This window comes from Parus major, chromosome 4, assembly GCF_001522545.3.
Source record: "Parus major isolate Abel chromosome 4, Parus_major1.1, whole genome shotgun sequence".
Lineage (NCBI taxonomy): Eukaryota > Metazoa > Chordata > Aves > Passeriformes > Paridae > Parus > Parus major.
Window position 1 is genome coordinate 12383647 of NC_031771.1, and position 17733 is coordinate 12401379.

The 17733-nt window shown below is 39.4% G+C and overlaps 1 protein-coding gene across 1 annotated transcript in view; it reads left to right on the forward strand.

The window, feature by feature from the left end:
* Nucleotides 1-17733, forward strand: part of ZNF827 (zinc finger protein 827) — a 98672-nt gene that overhangs the window by 28096 nt on the left and 52843 nt on the right. Inside the window, exon 4 of the mRNA XM_015623640.1 lies at nucleotides 8967-9450. Within this exon, the coding sequence (XP_015479126.1) occupies nucleotides 8967-9450 (484 nt within the window). The remainder of the gene's footprint in view (nucleotides 1-8966; nucleotides 9451-17733) is intronic.

The window sequence follows — 17733 nt, forward strand, 5'->3', positions numbered from 1 at the left end:
CTGTAGCTTTTAACTGCAGGCATTTCAGCAGTGAATGATCCAAAACAAAATGAATGATAGATTATGCTGTAATATTTTGTTTTCAAGTTTAAAGCATGTTTTTAGTTCAGCCTAAGTTTTGGGCTCAAGCTGAAGATGACCTTCTGAAGGAAGCAACATCTGTACTGATAAAGAAAAATATAAAAGTGTGAAGAAACTGATTGTCTGCTTAGCTGAACTTCTACATGGTTGCAACACAAAGTGCTGAGTCTTGGAAGCTGTAGAATATTCTTGAGGAAGTTAAAATGGTACCTGTCCTCTTAGCCCTTTGATTAATAAGCTGAAGTGAAAACATTTCCCTTGTTAATGCGGTTGAGTTTTATAATAATAGTGAAAGGTTTTATTATAGTTGCAATTTTGTCTGTTTTAGATGAATGTGTGTAACAGGGGGGTATCAGACTGGTGTGAGGGGGGACAAAAATGCCTGTTCAGGTTTCATACATGCTATTGCAGAATCCAAGCTTACTGGACAAGAGTATGGCCTTGCTTATACTCAAGAAACTGTTCCCTTCTGTGTAAATTATTCAGATTCCTCTGGTCACAACATGATATCTTGCTATGGTTTAAGTTGTTGCTAGTTCTTAAATCATCCCCCTAAAGTCTGAAGGCTCATTCCTTAACACTTCTACTGTAGATCAGTACATTATTCCCAGGCATCCTCAGTGTATCGTGATAATCATTATCAAGTAAGCTCAGTGTTTGTGGCAAAAATTGTTGTTTGAAGATTGAGGATCTGTTCCTTCCTTTTAGGCATGGTGATTTCTGCAGGTGGGATGCTGGACAAAATCAGACACTAGTTCACTGTCTCTGTGTGTTTGGTTCACTGTCTCTGTGTGTTCCCAAAGTGATGGCTTTCTGAGGCCCTTGTGCTCTTTTCTGCTCCCCTCCCAGCATTAATGCTTTCATTAACTGAGCCTGCATCTGCCTAAAACATACCTCCTTGTACAATCATGTAGCATGTAGTGTTAATTATTTGGTAATATTGTGATTATGACTGGGTAATGCTCAGAAATCCCTGAATTCAGACAGACCTGCTTGACTCAATGTAAGAGATGACAGTCACCTTCAGTCTTGCTGTGGAGGCCCAATCTGAAGTCTCTCCACCACTGCAATCCAGCAGCAAAGGTCATGATGGACTTGGGCATCTTTGCCAGCAAAACTGTCCTTATTTGAAGTGAAAGCAATTGTCTTACAAAACCAGGTGGTTTGCATCTGTTTTTTGGTCTCATAGATAGATGTAAAGAATCACAATCAGAACAGTCTGAAAGATAGTATTTTACCTTTGTTTCAAACAGTTTCATACACTTTTCTGAACTGACTAAGCCATCAGTAGAATTATCTTCTATCACATCAAAACTGAAGCAGGAGTATGAAGAAGGGGCATGTTAGTCTTGTGTCCAAAAGTGTCAGACATCATTTGAATTCCTTCTGATGGAAGTATAAATTGATAACAAGAATAAAAATTTTAAAATTACCAGCTCTCTTTCTCATTATAAACAGTGCTGCCTTTAAATCTGTATGTACATGACGTTATAAAAACTGTCACATATGTAAGCCAACAGCATTCAAAATGGACTGAATGCACACCAGAAATGGTACAGTACAGCTGGGAGTTATTGAGGGTGCAGTGTTCTGGTTATGCCAGTTGCGTTATGGGTTTTCTTATTGTCTTAGTATCCTTTGGGAGCTACCTGGACTTATCTCCTTTCTGGCAGGCAGCCCAGGAAGTTAGAGCTGCTTCTGCTTCTCCACCCATTTCTCCCCATGTGTCAGCTGTGGCTACAGGTGAAGACACATTTTTCAAAACCAGAAAGGTCACTTAAAGCTAAGGTACTGAGCTGGTGTTTGTCATTCATTATAAGGCAAATTTTATTCCAGGATGCTGTAACAAAGCTTTTTCTCTTTATGTTGCTCTTTGGTTTTCAGGTGATTTTGCTCTATTGATAAGGATAACAGGCCAGATGTATTTTGTTCATCTGCAGTCCTTAAAATCTGATTGTTTTGTCTTTGCTTCCTCCTAAGCAGCACAGCCATGAGCTTGAACCACTTTATTTTTTTTTTCCTAGGTTCTTGTAGGCATTCACCACTGCAACTGGTTATTTGGAGATTTAATTTCCATGAGTGGTCTGTGTGTGTCCATATGGGCCTTCCTTACCATGTCTTTAGCCTGTTGACCAATAACTATATAATACATAGAGTGTGTAATTTTATGATAAGTATAATGTGTCTAAGTGACTGACCCAGAACACAATGTTGCCAACATTTTTGGTGTCCCGTCCCCTGCTATGGAGAAAAACTTAATAGAGATCTGGAATGATTCCTGCCATGACCCATATTCAGATCTGCATGTGCTACCTACCACATGGATGAAGCTTTCTTCTGCTAAGGGCACTTTGCCAGGGCCAGCTCACAACTGGAGGCGAGGAAGTGAAAGGCACAAGAAGGGAAACAGAAGGAAAGTTTCCACACAGACACACAACAAACAAGCGGGGCTGAGTAGCATGCCTTTTAAGGCACAGAGTGTTAACTATAATTGTTATATTGTGTTTAGATTCCACAGTGATAGGCACCTTAGCAAAATCCTAAAATAGACACGGTACAGAATTTTATTAGTTTGTTTTTGGGGTGTTTTTTTTGAGGCAAATTGTAGTGCATGCATAACCACAAGTTTGGGCTATTATTCCTGGGAATCGGGGGGGGGAACATCTCAGCAGCTGACTCCGGTATCATAGCATGGTTTCCAGGGATGCTGAGAGTACTGAACTGAAAATGGAGGTGGACAAAATGAATGGGTAGCTGAGAGAGGTGTCTTGTCCAAGCAGACAGCAAGTATTATGCTTGAGTTCTGTCTGTTTAGCAAAATATATGTTCAGTTGGAGTATGTTTTCTTCTTGAGACAGTATCATATGTACTTCTTCTGCAGAGAGCAATGGAAAGTTGTGGTGTAATTCAGCAAGATGTAGTCAGGCTTTTCTGTTTTTCCTGAAAGGGATTACATTTTCCTCAGAGCAATACCACAAGCATCAGTCAGACTTTGGCCAATTGGTGCCTTTGGATCATACACATATCTTTGTCAGCAATTGGTGGACAGATAGGCTGTGAGATCATACAGATATGTTCCAAGAAAGCAACAGGGTATTAGCTGAGGACTTGGAGGAAGAGGAGCATATGGCCAAAAACAATACCTATAAATGTTCCTTGTGCTGCTATATAGGCATAAGGCAGAAATGGATGAGCTATCTGTTGTAGCAGTAGAAAAGAAGTTTAGCATCGTGAACATGTGCTGAAACATGAGGGTTTGATAGAAAATGAGGGAAAGGAAGATGAAATTTTACAGGAAGGTTCAATGCAGTGGTAGGCAGGTCATGTGATGCTCAACCACAGGATTTTCCTGCTTATGAAGAGCAGCCATCTCAGTGAGATCCAGATTAATGTTCTTGTCTAATACAAACAGGGTTATAATCAGCCTTGCAGTTAGGGAGCCTGTTAATTATATGATAATGGGAATCAGGGATGGTCCTGAGGAATGGGGCCAGGTGCTCAGTGCCTCTTGGTGATTTGCTTTTCCCTCTTTCTCCCTCAGCTAGTGTCAGACAACTGAATAAGCTTTCCTAATCCATTTTGGTGAAGTATGGGACCAGCTCTTTTCAAAGAATCTTTAACTTCTTGGGAGAGGGAGGTTGACTGTGTTTTACAGGAGGGGGTTTTGTTTATTTTTAAGTTGAACTTTAAGAGCCCTGGGAGGCACCTGTGATTCTATGACATCCCCATCATCTGAGGGGAGCTAATGCAAACTTGCACAGCTTTTCAATATATAAAATCTGTGCCTGAAGTCTCAGGTACCACAAGTGACTGCAGTATCTCCCTTTTAATCTTACTTTTTGCATATCAAAGAAAGATAAGACAGGACCTTAAATATTTTCAAAAAATATTTTTTATAACACCTAATCCAGTCCAGCACTGCAGAGGCCTTTTTTCCTCCCCTTGTTTTCAAGCAAAGTGAGGAAATACTTTAAAGAAGAAAATACTATATAAATAACATATGTGTCTTGAGGGGAAGGATCAGATCAAACTAGCACCACAGCACTCAACTTTTGAATATGCAGTATTCTAAAACTGAGGGAATTTGTTGGAAAAGAGCATGAAATGAAAAAGCAGACGGCATATGATTGATGTTAAAATGGAAAGTGTACTCAATTTTTAAAATAATGCCACAAAAGAAACATGAATGCCTGTGTCTCATAACCAGAAAGGAGAGTCTGTGCTAAGCCTTTCCCATCTTTAGGGAAGGGAAAAGATCAATCTCAGCAGTACCACAAAATTGCAGGCTGTGCCTGTGTCACCTTTCTTCTTACCACTACTCCTGTTTTACTTTGTTGGGTGGGATCTCATGTATTTCTAACTGTGGCACATTTGTGTGGCTGGTAAATCTGCAGAGATGTTGCATGTAACTATGAAAAGGTGACATTAGAAGTGGCTTATGATACTGGGAAAGTTACAGTGTCCACACACCAGAAAAAAAAGTAACAAAAAAACCAGCACATTGATACAAATGATGTGATACGATAGAGACATGTGGTTTCTGTAAAAGAAAATCATGTGTTCCTCTACTAAGATGTTTTGAGCATGTCAGGAAAATCACGGACTTTAAAATCAGTTGAAATTTATTTGGTCTATAAAAAAAGCCTTTGGCAAAGCTTCTCACAGAGAAGCTGCCAAATAAATTAAGCGATGTGATGTACTGTGGCAAATTAGAAATTCACCAAGAGACAGTAAAACAAAGGGTAGGAAGGAATTAGCAATTTTAAGCATGACAAAAGGCTAACAGAGGGGTGTTCCATTACTAAAAGTGGAATTGTGCATATTTTAACAAATGTGATGTATACAGAGTGATGACTGTGGGTAAGAGAATTATAGATGGTACAACCTTATGTGCATGAATCGAGATTAAAAAAGCTTGAAAGGGAACAAAAGGAGGCTGGCTGCCTGAGAAACAAGGGGGGAAATTAAGTTATTGTTGACAAATAGAAGGTACTGTACCTTGGAAACCAGAGTCTAATAATGCACCTGGCTGTCGGATATAATGAACTGTAACTGCTCAGGAAAAATATCTGGATATTGTTGTAGACAGTTCAATGAAAACCTTTTCTTGGCATGCACAGCAGTGGTTAAAGAGCACATTAGATATTTGAGTGTCTGGAGAATAAAACAAAAATAACACTGAAAATGTAACAATGTTACTATTCGCATATGGTATGCTGCCACTTCTGGTTGCTGCATTAGAAAACACATATGAGAAGTAAGAAGGGATTTTAAAAGCTGGAAGTGAAAATTATTAGTGGGATGGCAAGAAAGGACTGCCTTTGAAGAATGAAGCTGAAAAGAATGGGACTGCCAGGAGGGTGAGAGAGGTGTGATCAGAATAGTGCCTGATAGAGAAGATGAACTGAATGGCCTTTTTTCTTTCTTTCTTGTAATGTGAGAATGAGGAGGCAACAAGACAAACTGAGAAAAAAAAAAAATTAAAAATTTTGACCAATACGTAACATGTACCCAAGTCCTCAAACAAGGCCTAAAGTTTTAAAGGACACCATAATTCTGTTGAAAATTACTGCATGTGTCATAGCAAGCACACACTGGAAAAAAACTGCAAAACTACAAAATATCATTTGAGACTGGGCAGGCTGTAGGGTTAGAATAAAGATGATAACAAGTCCTTTCCCCAGTCAAGAAGAACGTCCCTGGTTAAAGGAAATAAACTCCGAAGCCAGAAGCCCTTAAGTGGTTCTGGCATAAGTCAAACAGTAGTTTTATGGGATTTTGAAAGAAGCATTGTGTATGAGCAGGTTGTGCACTGTGGTTTGTTGCAGTGTAATTCAGAGAGATCCAAATCTGGCAGCAGCTGAGCTCAGACTGGCACTTTGGGGAAAACCTGCCAGCTGCACTCTTGTCTCCTGCCTGTGGTTCTTGCAGGAAGAGCCTATTTGAGTCTAAAGAAGACATCTGATGGTTTGGGTAACATTAGCACAGTCTAAGAGCCATTCTCTGCCTCGTGGAGGGAGCAGGCAGTTTTTTGGACTGTAATATTGCATCCCCTAAATCTCCCCTGTGGCTTTCTGTGTAGCTCTACAGGGTTTCTTGTTTTTTATTTTGTAGCAAGTAGTTGCTGCCTTGACTTTTCCCCCAAATGGCAGAGAATGGCAATTCTTGGCTGTTTTAGCTGCCTTTGAATCAGAAAATAAGAGATAGTTTTTCCTGTAGAGGGATTTTAGCTTAGTTTTAGTATTCGGATTTTTAAATTAATGTTATTTATTTTTGAAAATAAAATAAAAGTTAAAGTCTTCTGGCAGGAAAAGATTTTGGACATTGTGGGGCTAAGTCTTTTGGCTTAATGTTTTTTAATTTTTTTCTTTTTCTGGGTCTAAAATTTTTCCTTTCAATATTCAAAATATTTGTGTTTAAACTCTGTCGTTCCTTGGCTGTGAGTTAGAAATGTTCTTTATTGTAGAATATATCCATTGGTGATGAAGTTACTGTCTATGGGCAGAAGAAAAAACTTAAAATCAAATGAATCAGTGGCTCCTATTTTCATCCATTCTCAAAAGATATTGCAGGGGTGGCATGCCATGCTCCTGGGGAGAGAGAGAAGGTGGGCTCCCACACAGGCTCTGTTACCTGCCTGCAGCAGTGACAGCCTTCTGAAAGCATCGTATTGGTGACTGGTTGTGATAAAGGCCTCTGGAAGACATGGTTAAACACATAGGCAGGGAAATGCTGATTGAAGGGGATCCTGGAGAGAAACCCTGGCACACAGAATCTGTGGGTGTGAGAGATAAAGTTGCCATGGTGAGGGTGCTTGCTGCCCTGAGTACATCTTGATGTTCTCTGTGAAGAGCGCTCACACACTGCTGTACTCACAGACCATCCTGCTTCCAGTAGTGTAGACAAGCAGTCTGGTTGCCATATTCATTGTAACCTACTAATGTTTAGAGTTTATTGTGCTGCTATTCTGTAAGGTTGCCTTAAATCTGTGTTAGATTAGCATTAGCTTCTTTTTTTTATCATTGTTAGGTGCAATGATGAGATTCCAGAATTGCTTAGTCTGTAAATGGCACGCTTAGACAGTATTGAGAATGCCATTCTGGCCAAGAGAAATTATCTCTTGCTGTCTGTCTAGCACATCCAGAGCCACCAGAGAACCACTGAATGAAAAGTTACACAGCACTGGTGAAATGTCTCTTCACTGAATGCAAAAAGTACAAAAAGAGGGACATTCCCCAGCTTCACATTTCAGCAGACCTGAGTCAAGGGTCTGTGTAGAGCTGGAAATCCTGGATCTGAGCTTGTGACACAGTTCCCCTTGCAACACAGGAAATCAGTCAGGCCAAGTCTACCACGGTGGGAAACTTCAGCTTGAATTCTGACAGAGCCTTGTTTAGGAAACACTGCTGTTACCCTGGAGCTCTGCAGTCTCTGTACCAGGACCCTCAGGATCTAGATCTCAGCTCTGCAGGAGGCTGGAAGGTGCTGAAAGTCTCAGCTGAAGCTATGTTTTCCAAGCTCCCTTGTGTAGATCTGCAGCCCCCAGGGCTTTTGGACTCCCAGGCTGTAGCAGCAAGCCTTGGATCCCTGGCACAGCTGGCTGCTTCTGAGCCAAGCCCAGGGAGCAGGGGGAAGGAAGAATGCTACTCACTGGGGTAGGAGAATCACACCTTGTTTGCCAAGAGTTCATCAAACCTCTCCATGTTTCAGGTGAAATATTTTGCATTCAACAAATTGCCATTTTCCAACAAAAATCTGTCTCACTGAAATGTTTCCAACCAACTTGAGTCACAAGTGAAATCGAATGTGTGGAGCTGAGCTGTTGCCAGTGTGCCCTGATCACATGTTCATCCATTAGTAAGGAACAAATGTATGTATTTGCCAGCCTTTTTGCAGGGAGTAGCCTGGAGTACTGCTGTCAGGATGTAAAATTTATTTGTGAAGCCATAGCAAAAAGACTTTTAACAGCCCTGCTGCTATTATGCTGGGCTCAGTTATTCCCTCTCTTTAATGACTACTGTATGAAGCAAGAAATTGTATAATTATATGTATGTAGCTTATATAGTTTAATGTGTGTGTCTGTTCATATAGTACGTGAGCCATTACATATGGATGGATGGAGTTCCCTCTAAAAGGTAATTGGGATCGAGCCTGAGGATAGCAGGCATTGTATTCATTCTGGAGCATGCAGGCTCTATGACAAAGAGCCTGCAGTCAAAATATGAGGACAGTAAGATTAACTGTGATCCTTAATTGACTGATAAACTAGAATAAATGGCAGACACCATCTCTCATGTTTCTATTGTATCATAAAAGAGCTGTTTATTTTCTAGTAGAATTAATTTGCAGCAAACTGTTTCAATAGCTCCTTGGTATTGCCAGGTGCTGTGTTTTTTACTCTAATGATACATAAATCAGTGATGGACGTTGCTGTGCTGGTTGGGCTGGGTTTTTTTCCTGGATTGCTCTGAACAATTTTTTATTAGTTAGGTTTCACAGAGTGATGTTTGTTTTTTAATCAAGAAAGCTATTAGTTATAGCTTGGAAGTCTTTATACACTGACAGGTCACCAGGATCTGATTGTAAGGACTGTTTGATCCAAAGCAGACTTCATCGTTTCCAAGCTGCAGAAACAGATGTTCCTGATTTTTTTTGTTTTTACTTGAGTCTGATGTTTACGTTCTTTGACTTATGTGAAAGAATCCTACTGTTGTTGGGGTCTGACTTTCCAAGTGCTCAGAAGGAATAGTTCACTCATTAGTTAATATTTTTTTTATTTTTTTTTTTCTTTTTTAACAGTGTGAGAAATGCAGAGTTGAGATTTCTGCAATTCTGCTACTCTGCTTGGCTTAATACATGCTTTTATCTTTCACCTCTTGAACCAGGTTCATCAGCACCAAGACAGGGGTGAGACCTTCCAATGCCAGCTATGCCCTTTTACCTCCTCCCGCCACTTCAGCCTGAAACTCCACATGCGCTGCCATCAACATTTCCTCAGGACAGAGTCTAAAGTGAAGGAGGAAATGCCAGAAACTGAGGTGAAGGGGTCACCACAGCTAAACAGTGACTCCTGCCCAGGACCACAGAGGGAAGGAGCGGGGCCTGACCTCACAGGATCAGCGTCTGTATCCAAAACACCCGATGTGGCTGGGCAGCCTGGTGGGGGGGTTCCACCTTTGCTGGTGAAAGAAGAGCCCAAAGACGACACTGGTGCCTCAGCTGCACCTTTTGCTCTTAGCACTGTTGACAGAGCCCCAAACAACACAAAACTGAAAGACTCCTCTGACTTCGTGGCCAATACAGCATCAGCACTATTCAGCCAAGACATCTCTGTCAAGATGGCATCAGATTTTCTTATGAAGCTGTCAGGTAATTGAGCAGCAGCGTTGGCTGCTCCTTTATGGGCTAGGAGATATTTTGTCTTGGTTTTGCTAAGTCAAAGAATTGCTAGGAGCAAAACATTGTAGCTTCTTAACTTATAATTTCTTGTTTCTTTTGATAGCAGAGGTGTATGGTGGAGGGCAGAGGGGAAGCAGTGAGAGGAGAGAGGGATTTTGCTGTTTAATTGCTGGGATTAGGAGTGAGAACTTTTTATCCAGGCTTTAACATTCATTAGTGTTTACCTTGGCAAATCTCTTGTGGCACATTTTCCAGGCATGCTGAATACCTGTAGCTCTAGTTTGAAATTGCTGAGGGTCACCCAAGTGCCCAGCATATTCAAAAAATCAGTTCTTAAGTTCTCTGCCTTTACCCACTTATTACAAAGGACTAATAAAGTATTGGTCACCTTCTTTTCCAAGTACTGTTTGAGGCCTACATAGTAAATGCATGTGAATGTTACTGCATTCAGAATTCATACAATAAATAAATGCAATAAACAAATTCATACAATAAACAAAAATACTGCATTCATACAAAAATTTGGGTTTTGTTGCTAACACTTTTAAAAGAAGAGTAGTCCTAGAGATTCATGTAAGCTTTTAAGAATTATTATTTTAATTTAAATCCATATCTAATGCCAAACATATGTTTAGTGTTTTTTCACTGTCAGATTATTGCTGTAAGAAGGATATTCATGTGTGAAACTGAAGTGTAGGATGTGTTCAGGGTGGATCTGTTATATTTTATGTGCTCTTTTATTGATTTGACTGAATACTTCAGAACAGTTGATATGCTGGGGAGGTGTTCAATGCCAACTGTTTTCGAAATTGGCCTTGAATTTTTGAAGAGAAAGAAGTCAGGAAAAATGTCACTCAAGGAGCTTCTGTTTCACATGGAGATCTCAGTCCCCATGGGAAGTTTTAGGCTTTGGAGATAGAAGATAATCTTTACAACAGAAAATAATTAGTCAGCTTTCTCCTTTAAATGGAAAGTAAGCTGTATTTGAGCAGATTTTATTGTCAGGTAAACTAAGGAATTAGCTCTGTCTTAATGCCCAGCCTTGGTGAAACCACAGCCATTTGTTTATGAAAATCTTTCTCTCCTCATCTTCCCAGATCTTTATACCTCCGGGAGTACAGTACTGTGAGGAATTTGAATAGAAAGGGTTAATACAAAAAATCAAGATTGGGGCTTCATGGAGCCAGCGAGGAAAAGAGAAAATAGCTGAGGGCAAGCAGGAGGTGAATTGGGCTGGCACAAATGGTTTGCTGTGTTGGACCTCCCCCTGAAAAAATACTAAATAATCTGTCAATATAAAATATTACTCTGACTGACAAAAAGTGGGCAGGATGAGTCTGTTTGGATTTGCTTGTACATTTCTTTACTTGAATTTCAAATTTGGACTCGATATGAAATCTATCTTACGCTGTCCAACAGCTGTCCCACACATGTAACTGTTTCGATGTCGATTTTAAATTCGGGTTGCTGCGCACAGAGATGCTCTGCACATCAGCAGGGCTGGCCTGGGGAGAGTGGTGCTCATGGTGGCTGCATGTAGCAGGAATGAGAGCAGAGTGCAGGAGAGGGGGAAAAACCTGAAAGCTGAGAGAACATGCAACAATTTGGTGTGTGGCTTTTCATCTAGCAGTTGATGGAAAGCTGTTCACAGTTTGGCAGACGGTCATGTTTTCAGTGTCTGCTCTATTGGCATCAGAGAAAGGATACAAATGTACATTATTCATGCAAAAGGCCTATGCAGTTATTTTATGGTGACTTACTAAAGGTCTTGAAACCTGACTTGTATGCACTGTTACCTAGCAACATGTTATAAAGTCGCTGGGGGAGTAAGATGTATCTGTAATTTTGTATGTGTGCATATTTGGATTAAAATGTACTGCCAGTCACCAAGTTTGCTACACAGGAAGAGCAATGTCAGAAGGAAGGGAATTTCTTTTCTTCTGAGATTTATATTGTGTTACATACATTTGGTTCATGCTTTCCTCTATACAAAGTGCATAAATTTAGAGTAGAAGTAGTTCTCTTTTAGCCTGTTGGCTGAGAATTAGCTGCAGTTTTGATGGCTCAGCTCTGCTGAACAAAGTTCCTTTGAGTGATTTCTTCATTACAACAGTCTTGTTAGGCCCATCAGAGCTTCAATTATTTGCCCTACCATTCCAATGATATAAATCTTTTGACATCTCAAATTGTATATGCCAATTGTAACAGCCAACACAGATTTTTCGAGACCAAATTATGTCAAAACAATCTAATTTTCTTCTCTGACAGGCCTTGTGGCTAGGAAAGAAGCAGTAGATAGATATATAGACTTTTAGAATTTGGCATTTATTGTTATCAAATATTGATGTTCTAAATGAACATTTATTTTTGCTTGCCAATGTATATTACTCCTCTTCTTGCTTGGTGTCAATCTGTACACCTCCAGTTTCATGGGAAACTTGTTGAAGTCTATCCATCATATCCACATCTGTCCAGTTTAGAGACAAGGGTGTCACGTGTGACAGTGTCAAATGCTTGTCACAAGTCTGCTCTGCCCCTGTCCACCAGTGCTGTAGCCTCACCATAAAAAGCCACCAAATTTATCAGGCATGATTTGCCCCTGGTGAAGCCACACTGGCTGTCACCAACCACCTCTTTGTTTTCCATGTGCCTTAGCATAGTTTTCAGAATGGAAACTGGAGATTATATTAAATAATGGAGAATGGAGATTATATTAAATAATCATAAAATCATTGTAATTAGGACAAAAAGTAACAGGATTGTATCACTGTAAGGTTTAGGTATTAGGAAAACCTTTCCCAAGCTGAGGTATTTGTACCTCTAGGATAGTTTGGCTGGAGAGATTGTGGCATCTCTGCCACTGGGGAAATGCAAAAACAGCTGCCTGTCAGATATGGCTGGTCACATATTAAGCAGTAAGATGGACTAAATCTGTGTATCACAATCAGTGGACCATAGGATGTCATAAGCAGTGGCAAGAAATGTTATCTGAACAAAAACAAGCAGCAGGCTGCAGAGATGCAAAGTGGGGAAAAATTTACAGATGTTCAAAGTTAGACCTGATGTGGAGCGGGCCAGAGATGAATTATGGTGACATTGCTCAAAACAGCCATTCAGGTTTTTTTCAGAAAGGCTCAGGGGAGCTTTAGATTTAAAGAGATTGAGAAATACTGGTGTGGGTGACCTTTTCAAGATCACTTCATGCCAAATTCTGTGCCACTACTTGCCAGAAAGATCTTTACTTATGAGTTTTATGAAATAAGGCATAACACAAATCACCAAATGTAAATCTAAAAATTAGAACAAATCTTCATTTTTTTTTCCCTAGATTCAATTCTCTATGTCCTAGTTTAAGGTAGGAGAGGATTTTAAATTCACAAGAAATTGAAAAGATTTCTCTGAAACTTTATTCAGATTTTTTTGTAAAGATAATTAGCAGATGACTCAACACATAAAGAGAAGAATATTTAAGCATGTTTTTACCTTCAAATCTTGCTCCTCTGGTTTCAGTAGGTCTGCTTGTACACTTCAAATTTTTCCAGTATTTTGCTGTATCAATGCTTTGTCAGAATGTTTTCCTCCCCCAGTCCATTAATTTCATGTTTAAACTTTATAACACATTCATATCTTAAAGAGTATTTAATTTTTCTGTTTCAAAGGTTTCAGTGACAGGCATTATACATCACATCTCTTTAAATACTGCTGTCCTTCCACCCACTTTTCAGGCTTGGGTGGGTTTGGGGATTTTTTGTTTTTTTGATTTTGGGTTTGGGGTTTTTTTGGTGGGGGTAGGTGAGTTTGGTTTGGATTTTTTGGTTTGGTTTTTTGGGGGGTTTGGGGGTTTTTTGTGTTTTTTTTTTTTTTTTAGTTTGGGTTTTTTTTTCATAATAAAAAATTCTTTAACAACGATCCAAACTACAATGGCCAGTGTACCCTAGTGATGTTATTACTGTGCCTACATTATGTGCTGCAGTAACTTTTAACATTTGGAAATAAATGAATCCCAGCAAAATGAATGGAATTCTTGCACTATTGCTCTCCATGGGATTCTGTGTGGAAACAGTAATTGGTACACATCCTTCATTGCTGGCCTCTCTCCCCCACCTCTCTGCGTTTAAACAAGTGCATTGCTCCAGCAAGCAGCTCTCTTCATCTTGTGGAGTGGTATCAAGTGTGCCCTGCCTCTGCTGTTCTTTTTATGTTCCCCCAAGTTGCTTCCATGGAAAACCTTAAAAAAAGCAGGAGGAAGGAGCTAAAATGCTGAGGGTTTGGGGCTGGCCATGTTAAACCAATTAGAAACTGCTTTCTCTCATTTTGTCTTATCTGCTGTCACTGTCGTGCGAAGAGTCAAGACTTTATTTTGGGAAATAAAGCCACCATGGGACTTTGGTGACCATCCAAAATATTTGGGCTTTTCATTCGTGTTTTTATTAGCTGATTCCACTAATGGAATAATGAGAGAGTAAATCATCAGACAGCTGCATACAGCATATTAGTAGATAAGCTAAGTAATCACTTAGATTATTTGTTCTGTTTGGCTCATGAAAATTACTGCATTCCTTAAAGGTAACACAAGTAACTTGAAATGTTTTATCATTTGCCATTGACTGTACTGAACTGGCTGGCTTGAACTCTTCAAACAGCTATTTTTTAATAAAATAAAAGTATATCCAATTAAATTGCCATAATTGATGTATTTGAGTGGCAAGTTCCAAAGAAAAAAACATGCTGTCTAAATCTGGGATTCTGACATCGTTTATGTCAGAATGTAAAATTTCAATTAGAATATGTAAGTGCACAGGACTGACAATTATCGAGCCATGTCCTTAATTTAAAAATACCATCAATTCCATGATGCTGCTGTCAGTGTAAATATCCCTGATGTCATCAAGTTCTCTCTTTGAAGTCTCTCCACATTCACATTTTCCTAGTTTCCACATAGACCTTTAGTTTGAAGTAAAATTCTGATGTGCAGTAGTACATCTACTTAAAACCTGGGCAAACAAAATCTTGTTCTAATCTTTGCTACTGATATATCTTCACCCTTGTAATCTCTTTTCAGCAATTACTAATCTTGCATCCACAATTTTGCAGCATCCTTAAAATCACACCCATCGTGTTTTACATCTTGAAGGAATGGATAAAATGTAGCAAGATAGAGCAGTGTAGTCTCTGGTCTAATTCAGCAATTTAAAATGTAGAATAACAAATTCCTTTGTGCACTTAGTCCAGTACAACTTAAAAGAAGCCAGCAATATTATCCTGAACCAGGTCTGTGCTTACAATTTAATGTCTATACAAACTCTTACATTTGGAGTATCGGACTGGGCTAGGCTTTTTGCTTCCCTGAATACACCATTATTCTGGGCAGAAGTCCGAGCTCATGAGCCTTTCTCTTGCATCCATCCAAAACAGGATTTGAAAACACTGTTAGTTCAATCAACTCTGATTGTTTGTTTTGGTTTTTGTTTTGTTAAACAAATATAAAGGTCAGTCTGGTGGTGTTTCTCTCTTCCGATTTTGCTCCTTTGTAGAAAGAAGACATTCCCATATTGCAAGTAATTCTCTCTTATCAGCAACAAATGCTTCCTTGCTCCTTTCACTGCTCCCCTCTCTTTTCTCCAGTGTCCTCACAACCTTACCTGTTCTGCTGCTGTTTTGGTTTTTGCCTGGAAAGGAGGAAATGGTCTTGGCAGATGCTACAGCCTTGTTTAGCCTGTGGGACTTTGGCTGCATAACAAACATGTTGGGGTGCTGGGAGGGATGTGTGGTTCTGCACCTGCCTTAGCAGTTTTCCTGATTCCTCCTTTCCACTTGGACTAGAACATTGTGAAATTTTGAGGGCACAGTAGCAGGACTGGTCATTCTCCTTTGCTATGTCTCATTGTGCTTGACTCCAGCTTTTTAAACACAGAGCAGCTTTAAAGATCAGTTTAGTTAGCTGGCCTTTCTCAACTTATGCTTGCAGTTTTTAATGTACTTAAGCAATATGGTTTGGAAGACCTCATATTTTAAGTGGTATCCTGAAGCCCAGGGGTGTCAAGTTGTGGTATCATTGTATTTATGATTGTCTATTCTGCCATTGCATTGCTTTGGTAAAAAGAAACGTTGTAATGCTGAGCACCCTTGAGTCACGAGTAGCTTTTTCATTAATAATGCCCATTCTGTGCTTTATAGCCCTGTAGGATAGTTTATTTGGCCTAGGGCAGAGGAGAGGGCTTTAAAATTCAGGTGTAATTGACTGAGAATTCCTAGAAGGGCTAGGTAGCATGAAGTGCTCTGGGACATCTTAATACTCCAGGGCAAGAGGCACTAAAAGGAAATGATAGACCAGCTAGACTGTCCTGCCAGAAGAACAGTATTTCTCCTTTTGGGCCACTTGCAGTGTATGCAGCCTCTGTGTTTAATAAGATGAACATAATTTATCAGACCAATTGGATTTTAGTCTGGAGATTCTCCAACAGGTTCCAATTCCATAGATTTTTCTTGCAAAGCAATTAGCTCACTGGGGGCTGCTTCTGCGGTGTTTGTGCTCCTTTCTCAGTTCTTGAATCAAATCATCAAATATAAGCCATGGTCTCCATGCAGAATGCCAATTCCTACCTAGACACTTCAATTGCCAGAGAGTAAAACAGTAGATGACCCATGTCACACCCTTTATTGACCACAGCTGCCTTCAGGGTGATGTGATGCCCACTGCCATGGGACTGTGTCCTCCAAATACTGCAGAACTGATCTAAGGCCCTTGGTTCATTTTAACCACCACATCTCAGAGTTTACCATCTGGGATGGAAGGTTCATCTTGGTTCCTTTCAACTCAGATTCTATGGATGCTTTTTTTCATTACTTTTTTTTTTGTGGCAGAATTTTGTTGTGGATTCTGTTTTTTCCTTTATGTTTTTCTCTCAGATGGAGCAGTGACCAACTTCTTGCTGATTGTGACTTGTAACATTGAGCTTTGGTTGGAAGTAATCAGCCCATTTTTCCTCTTTCAGTTATAAACATTTTGAGCATTTAGAAATCCTCTTAAGTGGACTGATGGAGTTAGCAGCTTCTACCAGAGTGTTTCAGATTAGTGGCAGATGCCCAAAGCTTTTCTTGTGGCATTTGGCAGTTTCAGGAAAGTGTTACAACTTTCATCATCTACTTTTGCCAAATGGCTCAAATGGTTCCAGTTGCCAGGAAGATAAAAATCAGCAGTCTGGAATATTCTTTGATCTGTGTTTTTTCTGGATATGGAATGGAACAAATGGAGCATTATCCACTGTGCTTGAGAGATTCCTGCCTGTTGGTTTCATTTGCTACGTGGGTTTGTTTTGTTTCTTCACCGTGCATTTCAAAATTAAATCGCTGGGGTTTTTTTTATTCAGTCTGCAGACAACACATCCTTCATTCTGTTCTCACTGCTGTTCAGAATGAATGTAAATTAAATACAAATTAGGATATGTGTGTGTATCTATTTTTGTATGAAGATAGAAGATACTCTCCCTTCTGGGGAGTAATAATTTTGTCATTCAAATATACTTTAATAATCTTCAACATATTCTTTTTCATTCTTGTCTAGTTCTAATTTTTTTAAGGATTCCTCAGTCATGAGATTTGTAAAAACTGGTCATAGTAAACTTTTATTTGCAACATTTTTTTCTTACATCTGTTTATTGTTTTCCCTAAAATGACTAGTATGTGCATCACCCTTGCTGTTAACCATGTGTTAGTAATTTTGTCCATAGTTGTGGATGCAAGATGGGGCAGAGACAAGAGTGGTGAGGACTTGTGTTGTTTAGAGGGTCTTTTTTGTGTTGTGGAATTTCTTCCCTTCTAGCTTTAATGTATTGATCTAATAAATGAGACAACCTTTTTTATTTGTCCTTCTGTTTTAGGCTTCATTTACATTAAAATCTGCTTTAGTATATTTCAAGAAGGGGTAAAAACCCTGTTAATTTTAGTAATTGGCTTGAAACTGACCCAGTAGTTGCTTGATTTTGTTTTTGTTTTCAGGAGGAAGAAAAATGAGGCTAATAACTCTTCTATTTTTGTGATTTATCTACAATTTAAATGTTTGGTTTTTAGAAAACATCATCAGTTCAAGGAATGCGCTGCCAGATAATTAAACGAATATGACTCTACTTCTTTCCTAATTTATTAATTCATTCTTCTGTCCAAAACAAAACAGCTAGAGTAGGCAGAATCAGTGACATAGGTAAGAGCAACAGTCTGGGATTCTTTTCCTTCATGTAATACTGCCAAAGGTGC